Source organism: Crassostrea angulata, chromosome 5 (genome assembly GCF_025612915.1).
Source record: "Crassostrea angulata isolate pt1a10 chromosome 5, ASM2561291v2, whole genome shotgun sequence".
Taxonomy (NCBI): domain Eukaryota; kingdom Metazoa; phylum Mollusca; class Bivalvia; order Ostreida; family Ostreidae; genus Magallana; species Magallana angulata.
The window spans coordinates 45,318,088-45,334,613 of NC_069115.1; the positions used below are offsets into that span (position 1 = coordinate 45,318,088).

The 16,526-nt window shown below is 30.9% G+C and overlaps 1 protein-coding gene across 1 annotated transcript; it reads left to right on the top strand.

Annotated features, from left to right (window-relative positions):
- Positions 1 to 587: 587 nt before the first annotated feature.
- On the top strand, positions 588 to 15,684 carry LOC128185811 (uncharacterized). Its single transcript, XM_052855479.1, has 12 exons — positions 588 to 673; positions 932 to 1,084; positions 3,451 to 3,530; positions 3,885 to 3,956; positions 4,505 to 4,937; positions 5,061 to 5,171; positions 5,271 to 5,344; positions 7,683 to 7,754; positions 9,028 to 9,271; positions 10,421 to 10,527; positions 13,873 to 13,966; positions 15,432 to 15,684. Exons 1-12 carry the CDS (start codon positions 658 to 660, stop codon positions 15,647 to 15,649), a joined length of 1,674 nt encoding a protein of 557 aa, XP_052711439.1. The 5' UTR covers positions 588 to 657; the 3' UTR covers positions 15,650 to 15,684.
- The last annotated feature ends 842 nt before the right edge of the window (positions 15,685 to 16,526 follow it).

Sequence of the window (16,526 nt, forward strand, 5' to 3'; positions counted from 1 at the left end):
TGTCTCCGTACATTTCCGACAAGCAGAGAGTCAGTCTATATTTAGAGGTCACATCATCAAGCTATCACGTGACCTGGTATCTCTTACTTGTCAGAGATTAACGGAGACAGCCGAGCATCTGATTGAACGAGACTAGAATTCATTATTGGTTGGATCCATACAATTTTTGAAATATTTCGAATACCGATACATAATTTGATGAAATCAATTCTATTTTTAAATATTACACAACATGATATACACAAGAGGTTTTCTCGAAATTCTTGTCGGAAAGTCCGAGAATTCATATTATATAAATATGCGAAATTCAAATATAGATTATATACTACTTGCCAAGCAAAATAACCTATCGTTGATTATAAGATAAATAACAATCGATAAAATCAACTCCTGTCAGTACTTCAGTACTTTGATTTTCCATAGTCATAGCGGTTTTATTTGCTAACACTAATAGACGAACTTGTAAATTACAAGTCTTTCTCCTACTTTTGTACGTTGATTATACCATGAAATATTTTGAAACAGTTTCGGAATGCCTAAACGTGACATATGTAATGTGAAATATTATGTCATTTTCACTATCATAGCTCAAAGTGGGCGCTTCGCTGTCCTTGTACACCATTCCCTGACGATAAGAGGACTGGAACACGCTTCAACATGGCGGTGATAGTCGGTAATATAACATTACGTTCTTTTGTTGTATATTGACATTAGATTTTGGGGGTAGATGATAAATATGCTGCAGTTTTGGACATGAACGCATTGCTGTCTGTTCAATTATTTCTATTTTTAAGATTCATTATTGATTTTATCATACAAGCTTAAAAATTATAAAATGAACTATTGACCATATATCCGCCATCTTTATTGGTTTATGATATCTTGGATAAACCTTATATTGTAATCTAAATACCAGATTTCCAATTTCCAGGTGTGTTTCTTCTGTTTGTTGGGTGTGTTTGGGGATTAGACTCTACTTGTGATGACATAGATGTCGATATCTGCAGAGCGTTCAATAATAAAGTAAATGTCTGTGCGGACACTTGCCTCAGCAAACTGTGTCCGAGAACCTGTAACAAATGCCGTAAGCTTTTCTTCTTCTTTCTTATTGCACCGTGCCCTTGATATGTGATAAATCAAGAAATGAAGTACGCATAAGCAATATTATATTAAATATTTGATGACTGATTTTAGTATAGTTTAAAACATATCCATATTGTAAAATGCTCACACTTGTCATGTCCCCTTATTTTATCATGTAACCACACAAATTATATCTTTAGGGACGAAGTCTTCTCGTAACAGACATACTTCTTATTTAGGAAATGCAAAAAAAATTGACACAGTCAAACAGATCATATTGTAGCCAAAGTTTTAATGATTATAAACAAGTACGGTTGTGGGTTATCTCATTTATTTGCTTGACTTCAGGACTATATATATATATATATATATATATATATATATATATATATATATATATATATATATATATATATATATATATATATATATATATATATATATGGGATTAAACCTACAATAATCAATATGAAATGGTTAATACTAATATACAATATAATAAATAACAATTTCATCTGCACGTTAACATGTATTTGATATATATAAGTAAAACACATTGTCCCACAGCTTTTCATATTTGTATCAAAATAATCACGTTTATGTAATTGAACTTGATAATTTAAAACGATAAAAGCAGCATTATATATTCAGTTATTCGTTATAATTAGCTATTTAAATAGTAATCTAGAATTACATATGATATAAATTTACTTAAATATTTCTTGGTTATGTAGCTGTTATAATTACCTTTATATAGAAATATGCTTATATTACCATTAAAAGGTACACGACATAATAAGTGATAGAATACAACGTTACAAGTAAATTTTAACATTACATATTCATTACTTATGAAGAACAATTGTCAAAATACTTAATTATTATGTAGGTATGACAGACAATAAGGATATTCATTCATTCTCTCATTCGATGGGATAAAGACTAATTAATGTGCTTGCTGTAAATAAATAATTATATATGTGGCTAGAGTCATGCACTTGCCTACGCCCTAAGTCGTAACTTGTCTGGGTTTTTTTTTTTATAAAATACACGACCAGCTAGGCCAATTAAATACATTGATACTTTTATAACTGCTTCGTCTGTCAGGTCGCTTAAGAAGATGATGAAATGATGATTGGGTGAAAACAACATGAAGATATTTTATTTTATTTAATCACACATACTGATCTTTTAATCTATACAATCACACGCAAAATCAACTCTACTACAATATATCCAAATAATTATATCAGTATAATCAAATTTGAAAATTTTTTTTTCGGATAAAGTTCAGGTCAAGGTCACTGCCTTTTTCCTCAGCTTAAAAAATGATAAAAATAGATGTAGTTATCTGTTTTGCATGCTTCCAATATATAGATTATATTATAACAAATATCAAATAGACAGAAAAGCCAATATATTGACCATTTAATGCGAGAAAAAATCCGATTCTACTAATTTTTCATATAAATTTATTTATAGAATAGGAGCTTAAAAAGTTCAAATAAAAATGTAATTTGATAGATAAATCATATTTCAAAATCATTCTGAAACCCAAACATCTTATCATTCGTTCACATTAGTTGAAAAAATCCAATATTAATGTTATTTGCTTTAAAATGCTAAATAGAGTCATAAATCAACAGCAATTCTGATTTGCTGAAACGTTATATTTTCCTTCGCCAATGTTTCGCCAAAAAATGCAATCTATGTTAGATTCGAAGCTTTGATTACTATTCCTATGCCAAGATTTGTGGTAGTAAAAAAGATAGAAAAATATCATATTTTAATTTACTTTTATCTTGATTTAATGAACATTTCATCAAATTTTCTTTTGACGAGTCCAAAACCAGATAAGACTCCTCCCTTAAGAAAAACAAAAATAAACTACTTTTCAATATCTTTATTTGTTCATTTTGATCTTGTTGTACGGAGAAGGTAAAAATAGGCTCTGCCTGCTGCCTAATCTTATTCAATATTTGTTAAATAAAATAATAAAAAAACAAATTTATATAGAGTATATGGAAAATTTTACCAGTGCCTCAAAAACATATTATTCAATTGTACAGAGATAGAAATTTAAGATGAATAGGAATGCTAAATATTTTATATTATAGAGATGAAAATATTAAATATTACTCAGCTGCTGCGTATTGGAGACCCCCCCCCCCAAAAAAAAAAAAAAAAAAAAAAACAACAAAAAACATACAAACAAAAAAAAGCCCTAAACGTGAACACTTATCACTGTGTGCAAATATGGATTTTTTAGCATTTAAATGTAATCGGAATATTCTATAACTGTGACAGTTTCTCCAATTCAATTTCAGATTTATACAAATACATGCTTAACATTTCTATTACCTGTAGCCAGAAAATGTTACAGCTGTGACAATGTTCCCTCAGTTCAAGACTGCAACACAACACACATATGCCCAGACATGAATTATGTAAGAAAACATCGAACTTCTATTTAATCGGAATTGGAAAATAAATATCTACTTTTGAATGTTGTACTGAACTTTGATTTAATATTTCTTCATATCAAAAGGAAACTTTTGCTTAAAGGAATCTGGGTGATCATACCCCTCCAGATCTTTAAATTTTATGTATGATATTTTTGGCAATAAAAGATCGTTTCATAAAAAGATCCAAATTTTTAAGATTTTAAAAGTGAATACTTATTCGTATCTTCCTATGGAGCTCTCTTTTTGAATTCTAAATATGGGAAAGACCGTCCAGTCATCTTAAATTGCTAAATCTATAGAGAAATCTATCATTATGAATTGCAATTTCATTTTCAGGAATGTTTGACACATATGGGCATCAACTCTGACTTCACTCCATATTATAGACTTGGATGTGCATCAACAACAGTAAGCTGTTAAAGCTTATCATATTGCAAAAAAAAATTGAAAATATGATAATAAAATACCTAATAATATAAAAGCTTGAACGTTAATTGTCTTTACTTTTCTAAGCAACTTTTGTTTTTTGGAACTATATATGAAAATTTTTCTAAAAATTGGCAATAAAAAAAACAAGAAAAAACGTAAAATACTTCTGTTCTTTGAGTTGATCTATTTAGTTTTTTCCCTATATTTTTCCTATTTTAGAAACCATGAATAAAAACAATTGTCTTTAATGATAATGGACAATCTATATCAAGTTCAAACAATTTAATCTGATTTTCCCCATTTATAATTAATACCATTGGTGTATATCGACCTAATTATTAATATTGTAAATACCTTGAAAAGATATTGATTTAGTTGATATATAAAATATTGTTTAATATTTCTGATTTGTTTAATCAACGCAAGATCGATTGAAATGGGCCAATTTTTCCTAAAGCAGCAATATTCATACGCAAACCTTCTAATATGCCTAATTCAAATGTAAGCAATAATATATGTCTATTCAGGTATGCGTCAGTCTATTCGGATCTGGGGCGGATGTAGGAGTTCCTACTCTGGTGGGCAAGAAGAAACGACACAACATTGAAGGGGACTGTTGTAACACTGACCTTTGCAATAAGCATGAACCCCATCACGGTCATAACAAAAAAAGACAATTTGACCTCGTTTTAGATACTACTACAACACTTCCTGATACAACAACAATGGTGACAGCAGCACAAACAATGCCACCAACAACAGAAACAATGCCATCAGCAGCACAATCAATACCAGACCTAGTAACATCAACCAAGCCACCAGCAACACAAACAATGCCGACAACAGCACAAACAGTGCCGACAACAGCACAAACAGTGCCGACAACAACACAAACAATGCCTCCAGCAACACAGACAGTAACAACAACAACAACAATGCCAACAACAGCACAATTACCAGGTGTGGAATTTCTTTTGTCGTAACCAAATTTTTTTTAATAGAAAAAATAACAATTACTAGTTGCAAATGATAAAGATTTTGGATAAATGAATAGTTATAACGATTGGCTATTGGCTGTTGTAGTTTGCGCAGATATCGACACATTAGCTTGTCAGCGGCTCGCAGTGCGTATGAAGGACATGTGTCACGACAGCTGCCTCGTGAAGTCCTGTCCTGCAACATGTGGGAAGTGCTGTAAGTGAATGGATTTATAGTTTTTGTGTAATTTGTTTTTTATTTATAATACACATTTTTTCTTTTATTTACCCTTTTTGGTTCATATAATTGTTTTAGCTGAATGCTACAGCTGTCCATTTGTACATATGCCAAATCAGTGTTTTACAAAAACAATGTGTGACCCAGGGGAGGTATGTATTGTTAATAACTTTTTTAAAAAAAATACGCGTCCATTAAAACCATTCTTAACATGTTTGACCTTTAATCGATTACATACCTGGCCCGACACCCTTTCACTGAAATTATTGTCTATACTTCTTAAATTTCGAAGAACTTCATATCAATCCATCTATTGTTTATATTGGCGTGCGATTGCCAAATAAATGATGAATGTGATTAATTCTTTATTCATATATCATTTAATATTAATTCGTTGATTACGTATCGACGCTTCTGATTAGTCGAAAAATTTCTTCGATACCTGCATCGATAAAATTTTGGCCGGATCACTTTTCTCATCTGTTCTTTTTAACACTATTTAGAACGTGAATTTCAGAAATAAACACTGTCAACAAAGTGTAAAGTTGTTTCTGTTTAATTACCAGCAACCCAAATACAACTTAATAAATACAAAAATTTTTATAATTTCTTATATTTATTATTTTTATATTTTAAAACTCACCATTTAAAATTTGAAGTTTAATCTTCAAATATAAACAATAAACATGATTTGATACACGAAATAAAAAATTAAGCGTCTTCTCAAGATTTCGTCTGCTTGAGATCAACCAACATTTACTGCAAGGCTGGCTGTTCCTTTTCCAGGAATAATTATAACGAACATGTAGGCATATTCACTTTCACGGTATTACTGCTGTTCAAATTTGAAATGATGAGTTTTAAAATTACTTACGTACATGATCGGTCTTCAGAATAAGCATCGTAAAGCAAAGCTATGAGTAGTGCATCAACTCCTTCGGCGCATTCCAAGCGGCATAGTACATCAATTGCTATCTAGTCAACACACCGTTTACAAAAGTCGCTTATACATACTATTCTTTGTCGACATATCAACTATTTTCGTCCACGATCGCCTCTTCTTGCATGGTTATGCCCACTTGCATATTCCAGTGATCTCACATGAAAACCAGTTTTAACGAATCTTTCTGCAAATTGAATAACATCACAAGCTATTGCATGTATTTTCGTTTCGTTTTTAATTCAGCCGATTCAGATTTTATATGGGCATGGTCACGATTTTCGTCAAATTCCATTTTTATTCTTTTAGTATTTACAATGCTTTAGAAATGCATTTCTAATGATCAAATAAAATCTTGATAGCCATTCATAGAATTATAAGCAAGATACGGGGCTCAAAGTTCTCTATCATGTAAACAAGGCTCGTGCCCTGTTTTTGTTTACATAGGTTCAATAAACCTATAAAAAATCTGTTTCCAGCTTATTTGTCTATCTTTATATTAATTTTAAGCATAGATAAGCAAGTCCTATCGTTCAACACATTCGTTTTAGTTTTTAAACTGGCATTTTTAATTCAAAGTTCAAAATGTAAACAAACGCTTTGTTTACATAGCGAAGAATTTCAAGCTCTGTAACTCGCTATTAACTGAACAAAAGACCTTTAAATTTCGGTTGCCTATTAAAATGCCTTTCTGAAGCATTGTAAATATTAAAACTAAAAAAATAATTCTTGACCAAAATCGTGACCATGCCACTTTAACCTACTATTTGTCTTTAATCCATTAGATTTCGCTCTGCATCAGCTGAAGGCGCATTCATTTTAAATATTGTTGCTGTTGGTGTTTTGTATTCATACGCGCCGCTTCATTTACATTATTTACATTTTTGATCAATGACACTTTACATTTTATGATTTGAAAATGTTTAATTAAATGATAAGAAATAAAGATAATAATGTTTCTATTGATCGACGTATCAAAGAAAAAATTGACCGGAAAACTTTTTCATCATTGCGCTACGCGCATTGATGAAGTTTTACTGTCATTTTTTTCTTTGATACGTGGATCAATAGAAAAGTTATTATCTTCATTTTTTAAATCAATATTTTCCCCGGTCTGAAAGCATACATTACTGCCTTGCACATTTTATGTAAGCCACCAAGCCCATTACAGGTTAATCGGGTCAACTTTACAATGTTTCATAAAATGATATGGTCACGTCATACAATATATAGGTACATCTCTTGACCTAATTGTTATCTCTAAAGTTTGGTATTAATGTACCCGTGTAGGTATAATACACGTTATATAAGGAAATGCAAAATTGCGTTCTATAGCTTATTAAGTCTTCATGCAAACTCACAACAGTTGATATTTGATACATTGAGTTTAGAAATCAATAAGGAGTTTACTTAACTGATTCTTGTAAGAAAAGTTCGAACATTTTTTTCAAATATCAAAACATTTATCATTTATCACCGTTTCATTGTTGTCCGCCAATCCATCCATCGGCATTTTGATATCCTAACCAAACTGTTGTTTTTTTTTTTAGAAATGCTATGTTCTTGAAGAAATTATGGATGACGGAACACATGGATATAGAGTAGGGTGTCTCCAAGAACAAGTAAGACAACTTCAAGAAACACATTTATCTTTCCTGTATAATTATTCATCCAGAGATATTCAAAAGTCGGAACTTGACATGTTCGAGCTCAAGTTAGTTGATCAAAATCACTGAAACGAGGCTGCTGTCCAGTCATTAATTGATAAACCAATTCTGATAAATATTGGTTATCAAGCAAACAAGCTGTAGACGCGCTGATTCTGTGGGTGTTTTAAATAAGATGAATAAGTAGAAGATAAAATGAGTTTTGTTTGATTATCATTTAATTTAAATAGCTACAAAGAGATTGAACACAATTTTACATCAAAAGTTTTTTTTGTTCCATTTCTATGCATTAAATGGCTAAACTACTCATTTTGAATGATTGACAAAATTTGAATGAAAGAAATTATTTTTAAAGAGAGACAGAGGTAAAAAATAAATCGTTGTTATGTAAACAAACCTTGATTTTTATAATTGTTTACAAATGTCGTGAAATATGGAATGACAGTTTCTTAGACAAAATGAATCTTGGCAAACAAGATACACAGATTGAATGTTTTAATGAATATTAATAACAGAAGAAAGCAACATTTACTTGAAACTTGTACCAATAAAACACACATGTTATTAATAACAAGCCTCGAACTTTGTGTTTACAAAAAGAGTTCAAAAACTCTATACATGTATCATACTTATAACTCAACATGTAATTTTCAAATTTTTACGAATCATTTAAAATACCTATGGTCTAACTAATTTCCTGACTGGTAAAAAACTCTGTTTTGAAAATAGTTAAAATATGATTCTAAATAGCTTATTGACTGAGCCACACTTGCTTAGACATTTGGAAATGAAATACAATGTAATCTGTGAGTTTTGGCACAACTTTTTCTGAGGAAATTTCTGTTTGGGTACAATCCGGTTGATATGTTTGTACTACATCAAACTCTTTTACAGGCATTAATGTCTCTGTGTATATTGGTACATTGATTGTAGACTAAAATATGTTTGTTATAAAAATCGAATTTTGAAGTGAAAGTGTGTAATTTGAGTTGTTTAGTTTTTAAAAAGTAGTTTTCGTGGTGCAAATGAGGGTTTAAATTTAATCATACCAATGACGGTCTTATTTTTCTTCTCAAATGTGATACTTACTTCTAAAAATGATCAATCAAATCGAGATCTTTTAGGTCGAATAATATTATACATTGTAGCACAATCCGTAAGAAACAAAAAAATCTTATCAACCACAAAAATACACTTATAATAATATAATGTAAAATATGTATACTAGGTATGCACGCGTTTCAAAAATCAAGCTCACACCATTTTCGGGCGGAGAAGCGACCATTTGCTTCTGACTATGGATGGAAACTGTTGTGACGGTGACCTGTGTAACCATCAGCCTCTCATTCACACCACCACAACAACCACAACCACCACCACCCACGCACCGATCACAAAGCCAACAACCACCAAAGCCACTACGCATGCACATACACACCATCATACAGTTCCCCCAACGACAGCCTTTAAAGGTATTGAGCACGAGTAATGGTATTATTATGGATTAATTTAAGGACGTTGTTTAGCCAGGGTTTGAGTTCTCAAGTTCGGATTGTTATAAGGTTCAATGTCATGAGTAAAATTTGTTCTAAACACTAAAAGTATTTTTTGACAAACCATTCGATATTTTTACTAGAGTATGGAATTAGGCTCAAACAAAGTTGGACTTTTAGCAAAACAGAGGAAATTCGGACTAAAATTTTCAGATTTTGTTTTTTACTGAAATATTTTTGGTAGTACTGTAATATTAAAAGTTAATATTTTATTTGTTAGTGGACATAATTTTGCATCTTTTCTGTTGGTTTTATCACGCTTTTTCATGTAGATATTCCAATGGCACACACTACAATAATATTGAAAAATGCTAAAAAACTATAAAAGACACCATATCTCAAAAATTGATCATTGACCTCATATATATTTTATGCCAGCAGAGTAAGGTCAATATACATAGTTTAATCCTTTAAATGTTTAAGTATTATCATTATTTAATTTTTTAAATTAAATCAAAAAAGGGTAGGAATTTAAAAACTGATAGAGGAAATTCGGACTGGAATATTCATAAAAATTGTTAATGAAAACTTAATGCTATGTGTTTGTTTAGTGTCACTGCCATTCATAAACTGTATTCTTTTTTTAAAAGAGTAAAGCCATTTGTATTTTTTTCACAATTAAGAAAATTTCAATCATAGTGTAAAAATATTATGTGGCCATTATCTCAAAAAGAAGGTCATTGGCCTACTTTTTGAAAGTGAAAAATACCATTACCATGATAGGTCTTTCACACACAAAAGAAGGTTTTTCATTATCATCAGAGGATTTTTTTTCATTCTGAGTAAAGTACTAAATGTATACCTTAAGTTGAATTAATTGAGCAAAAGGAATTGTAATATTTCCATTAATGAATTCAAATTGATGATCATGGCCGTATTCTTATATACGGAAAACTTTAAAAGAATGATTTCAAAGTGTTATTTAGGTGTTTATAAAACGAATCATTGAAGACACATAATAAATATACGTACTTTGAATGTTTTGTATATTCAGTTAGGAATGTAAAGATTGTTATAAGGTATCTTGTCCAAGTGTCCCAATAATGAGTTTCTTCTCCTGTTCTATAGATGGATGTTCGTACATAAGTGGCCACCACTGTCCATTAGGATTTGATCTTGTTAATGGAAAGTGTGTAGCATTAACAAATCATGCCATGACATACGTTGATGCACAGGTATTGTAGCTTGTTTGACAAAAAACTTTTCTCATGTAAATTATTTTCAGTTTTAGAATCATTTTTTAACATTGTGAACGTAAAAAAATGATTGTAATATGCTTTTTTATTGTTCATTTCAAGAATATCTATTTTAGTAGTTTTGTATGTTATTTTTCTTAAAGGTTTAGATAAAACAAAATTTCTTAAACAGTAGAATCTCATCAAAAAATATCTCAATAAAATAATGATCTTCTACAACTTAGCATGTGAATGAGATCTGAACTAACTTACCTGTTTTAAAATTGAATATTTTAATACGTTAACAATTGTAATTCAGATAAAATAAAACTTCTTATTTTCCTTTTGTGTAATGATTCTTTAAAGGACTAACTAGTATCAACTTAAAATTAAAATTTTGAATATGTTGGAAAAGTAGTTTAGTTCATTCAATCTTACAGTTGTAAATGAAATCTATACTTCTTCGATATTATAGTCCATGGTATTTTATGCTATAACAAACAAACAAAATAAGGATTTTAATGCCATGACATCGCTTGTGTATGCTTTGCTATTCTATTGCGTTTGATGTGAAGATATCCTTCATTTGGCTTTGAAACAAGAAAAGAAGGAGACAACTGGTAGATTTACACACATCGACAAAGTATAAATTTACATGCAACATGTGTTGTCCATCAAACAAATATCTTAATGATGTGAGAAGTGTATATTTTGCCAGTATACCCAGGTAAATGATTCCAAATGTATGAGAGGCCAGTAAATAAAAAAGAGATTCATCTGGAAAATTCATTATTTAGAGATTTGAATGTATTATATATCTAGTTACTTAGTATTCTTATTTTAACTTGGATATCAGAAAACTGGTCATTTTTACATTTACACTGTATCCTCGAATCAATCATTAATTTTTTAAAAAGAAGAATAATGACCACGTAGAATAATGACCGGGGATTTTGTTGACGTACAATATCGACTCACCATCTGTAGAATGATTGGATTATTTTGAAGAAAAAAGACATAAGGGTCATTTGTCTTCATGTTAAGCATGAAGAGAAATGACCCCCGTAGAAAAATGACCCCTGCCAAAAGCAAGAATAGATCTATATTGGTTATCTCATACCTTAAGCTACTCGACTTTTAAATTAGTTGAATTATCAAAACATTGCATTTACATGTAGTTCACATTTTCTTCTTTACGTACACAAAGTTTAATTGCAATTTTATGTTAAGTAAATACAGTGCATCTGCGATCTCCGTGTAAAACGGACTGTTCTTAAGAATGCTGGGTGTACAACAATTTTTTATCATTATGTCTGCTATAAACTTTAACACAAGGTTAGCTTTTAAATAGCTAAAATGGTCAGTATGTCAGTATGTTAATTTTTAGGATAAAAAATGAAAACATAAGCTATTGAAGTACAATAGATAGAGTCTCCAGGACGATATTAGAGTATTCTTTACCTTGTTCCGCGTTTTTGCTTCCACCACTTTTTGCTTGATAGTTCGATAGTCATAAATACCTTTGTGCCCAAACTACCTTCATCCACTAATATAAAAAAATGTCCAAAATATCTGTTTTGATAGGGCCATTCTACCGCTTCAGGATTCAAAATACAACCCAAAATAGAAAGTTACGGGGATTTTGTATTACATCAGCCATGAAATAGCCCGGATGATATTGTTGAAAAATTTTGCGAGGTATTCCGAGGGAGTTCCGAATGATAAAAACATTTCCCATTTAAAACCTATGTAAGAGATTTGTTTTCGTTCCTGTGAACTTTTATGAGTGAAAAATGATAATGTGTCAATGTTTATTTTGATTTTATCTTGGATATGTTCCCTTTAATCGATTTCAAATGTATTCCTTAAACAAGTGTTTGTTTTTTTATTAAAAATTATCAAAATATTGAAAGTAATAACTTGGGACAGACTATTATTATCGTTTAGTTTACATATTTTTGAAAAAAATTACTTTAGGTAAAAAGATGATTTTTAACACCATATATGACTGCACGTCGACTTATCTTTATTTTAAATAATTTATTGCAAATATAGATGCTGATCTGATTTGTAGCTTCAGATAAATTTCCATCTCCACCCCACGGTCACTTGTCACAAACCACTGACAATGCATTTTTGTTCTTATTTCCAATGGCTAGGAGATATCTATATGCGTACTCCGTACCTTGGATACAGCCGATATCAATGGTCAATACCGAGCCAGTTAATGCGCATTTTGACCCAGAAATTGGTCAGTTTCACAACTACAGTCAAACTTCGTAATCTTGAATCACGGATTGTCTCATTTCTGACCAGAATTCCAATCTACGCTAGCACATTTGAAGTTTTATACTGATTTACTTAGTTGACCAGCGGGCTGACTAATAAGATAATGTCGTCCATATACTTACATTTAGTAAAAAAAAATCCACAATTTTAAATTTCACATTCATTAGTTCCTATTATCTTTATGCAGAGTTCTTCTTAGGAGTTTTAAATAGTCTAAAAATGGCCACGACCATCGAGCTCTCGTAATCTTTCGATTTAAGGTTCCTAGACACACCAATATTTAATCGATGGATCGATGAAGAATCTTTGAAATAGGATTTCACTAAACCAGTACCAATTTCGGCTTTGATTTATTTTTGTAAACTTTTACAATTTAAGTGAAACGGAAAAAATATTTTGACTGCGTAAAAGGTATTTTAGCGCTTAAGATTAGACAAAAATGATAATTATTTTTCAAAATTTTAACGGCCTGATAATAAATTTAATGTGTATTTACTCGTAATATTGAGATATATGCAACTCGTTGTAATGAGAACTATATCTCGATACGATATGTTAGTATATAATTACGAAAAGATTTTTATTCTCTAATATATACGTACTTTACTGTAAGTTAATTTGAATATCAAAAATAATTTCAAGTTACTTTAGACAGTATTGTACAGGATGCTTTACATATAACAAGAAATGATACTGAAAAACCTAAATTTTTAAGGGGGTCATTCTTCTACAGGGGTCACTTTTTTGCGTAGAGTGTGCTCATATTTATGAAAATGACACTTATTCTTTAGGTAAGGGGACCATATTTCTACGTAGAATAAAGCCCGGTGGTCACTATTCTACGTCGAAAAATGGACACTCGGTCATTATTCTCCTTTACAACTGAAGCGTGCACAATCTTTTATTCATACAATTATTCTTTCCATCATATTGTCCAAGGTCCTCCAGCACCAGAACGAAGATTCAATAGAAAACATTAATCAATTTTTAAAGATTTTAATTATTGATATATTGCTGCTAAAGGCAATAAACATGAACCTTTTTTTCTGTTTGCAGCATTATTGCAGATCGCATTGCTCTCGTCTTATGGATAATATTTCCGATCGTGACATAAGTCATTTAAGTACATACGTGCAGTATGCTCTTTATGGTAAACATTTTTCATTTTTATTTGTTTTCTTGTATAAAGTAAAACATAATGCTGCTTAAAAGGTCAAGAAGCTGCCTAAGATCTATATGAGAGTGCAGGTGAAGAAATATGTAGTCGCGAGATTAAGTTTAATTTTGGTTGAAAAGTGTGGACTGGTAACATGGCTAAAGATCCGATTGACTAAATAAAATTCGATTATAATGTTTTTAAATGAAGGCAAAATATAGGTTTGTAGGAAAGTATTTAAAAAATAATGCATTTTTAAACGATACCAAATGTACGCTTGCTCAAGTTCAACCCTACAATGCAACGTTTACAGTTACTTTATTATCTTGACCGAACAATTATTCAGAGTAATTTTTTTTATCTCACTTGATCCGCTCAGGTGACCTTTTTGCCATTGATCTCCATTCGTCGTCTCAAGGCGTCTGTCTTGCGTTTGAACTTCTACTTGAAAACTACAGGCCATTTTTTTTTCAAAACTCTTCTTTTATACTACCACATTTGAAAAAAAATCCAAAGGCATAGTTATAATAACCATAAAACAATCTTCCAAAATTTTGAAATTCATGGCTCATATAATATGGCCTGACTGATGGCCATAATTGTCGTATGATGAAAACGTATGTAATCTTAGAAAATCTTCTCTAATCTCACATACGAATTAGAGAAAAACTAAATGTTGAGTCATGGGTTCTGATGCTCGGACATATCCATTGCGGCAATATAGCAAGAATGTATCAATCTTAAAAAAAATCTACCTCTGCAGTAGTGGGAAATAAATTGAATGCGTAATAATAATATTTATATTATACTCTTCAAGGATTGTGAAATCCATGGCTCATGGGTCGGATGTTTATGCTCTAGGCGGGCCAATATTATCTTATTAGTAAAAATATATATAATCATAGAAAGTTTTCTTCTATATTTTCACAACAGACGGAGATACACCAAATGCATAGGTGTGTCCATGGAACCCTCTACCTAAATTGTAAAATTCACGACCTTGATTCAGATGAGTCTCGGGTATTGGTTTAAAATCAATAATGAAGCTAAAAATACAAATATGAGAATATTTGGCTGGTCCACTTAAGGGCTATGATACTTGAGTGACCGTCAGGACATGCGTGTTTCTTGTTAATTTTATTGCAATTATCTATCATGAACAAATTTTATTCAATTTTTTTTTTATAGAAACTTGATTTTAGAATTGAAACGGGATTCTTCATTTCTTTATTTAACAAAGTTGAGAAGATATTCATTTTAGAATTAAAACAGGATTCTTCATTTCTTTATTTAACAAAGTTAAGAGGATATTGATTTTAGAATTGAAACAAGATTCTTCACTATATATCTTAATTCTTGACAAATGCAACAATTCAACGTTTTTGATTAATGATAATCCGTTCGACTTTGTGCTTGTCGAATTCATCACATTTGATTGTTATGATATTTAACGTTTTAGATTTCAATGGTGTGCATTTGGTGAGGTTAGGGGCTCACACTACACACCATGGTCACTTTGTGTGGGACTCAACTAACACTGAGATACGCGATGTAACTCGTAATAATATTGGGAATTGCTTAGTCTTAACACCAGAAGCACACCACCATCATACACAGCTGCAGGACGATTCTTGTATTGTACGCCGTTATTCTATCTGCCAGGCGGTCAAACATTAACTTCTGTTTCACGTCAAATAAACATCAATGTTTTACTCATAGTTTAGTCTTTTTTCACTTCCTCTCTCTCACCCTCTCTCTTTCTCTCTCTCTCTCTGTCTCTCTCTGTCTCTCTCTCTCTCTCTCTAAAATGATAGAAATTTAAAAAATAAACCGTAACACGTTTTGTATTTACTTATAAACGTTTATAGACAATGGAAGTTCACTATGAATTATTTAAAGTGATATAAAGATCAAACACCAGGGTGTTTGTTTCCCACTAGGCATGATTTATAGTTTTTACAAATTTGAAATAACATTTTCTTTAAAGTTTCCGTAAAACTGCCGGAATAAAATCAGAAATAGTATAAATCTTAGGTAATAGCTTTCCTTCTTTAGTATGAATAGTTTATTTCCTCATTTCTGAAAACATAAAAAAAAAAATATTGATTGGAACAGTTCATTTACAACAGAGAATAGTGCACTGTCAACATCGCACTTTGAAAAATTACGCACTTTGAATAGAAATTATTTACTTGACCAAGACAACGTACTTTAAATTATATTTGAGCGTTGATATGATTGTAAATGAGGCAGTTTGAACAACAACCTAGTTCAGATCGATTCGATATTAACCAACTAACCTACAGCAGTAAGAAGATGTCGATTAAAAACATTTCGCACACGCTTTTTCAGTTCAACAATTAATTATATATATGGTGGAATCATCATTGTTCGTCGTAGACAAGTCATTCATTTAATAATTATTATAATTATCCGGATTACACAACCAACGAAATTACATTCCCACAAATCTGGAGAATTCTGGCTACCCACGAACATTGACCCCCTGACTAAAAATATAAATTTTAGCTGGATGATCGGCCAATAAACCCTA

Coding starts and splice junctions, on each gene's coding strand:
- LOC128185811 (XM_052855479.1), top strand. Junction 7,755..9,027: donor TAGGGTGTCTCCAAGAACAA/GTAAGACAACTT, acceptor TATGTATACTAG/GTATGCACGCGTTTCAAAAA. Junction 9,272..10,420: donor CCCAACGACAGCCTTTAAAG/GTATTGAGCACG, acceptor CCTGTTCTATAG/ATGGATGTTCGTACATAAGT.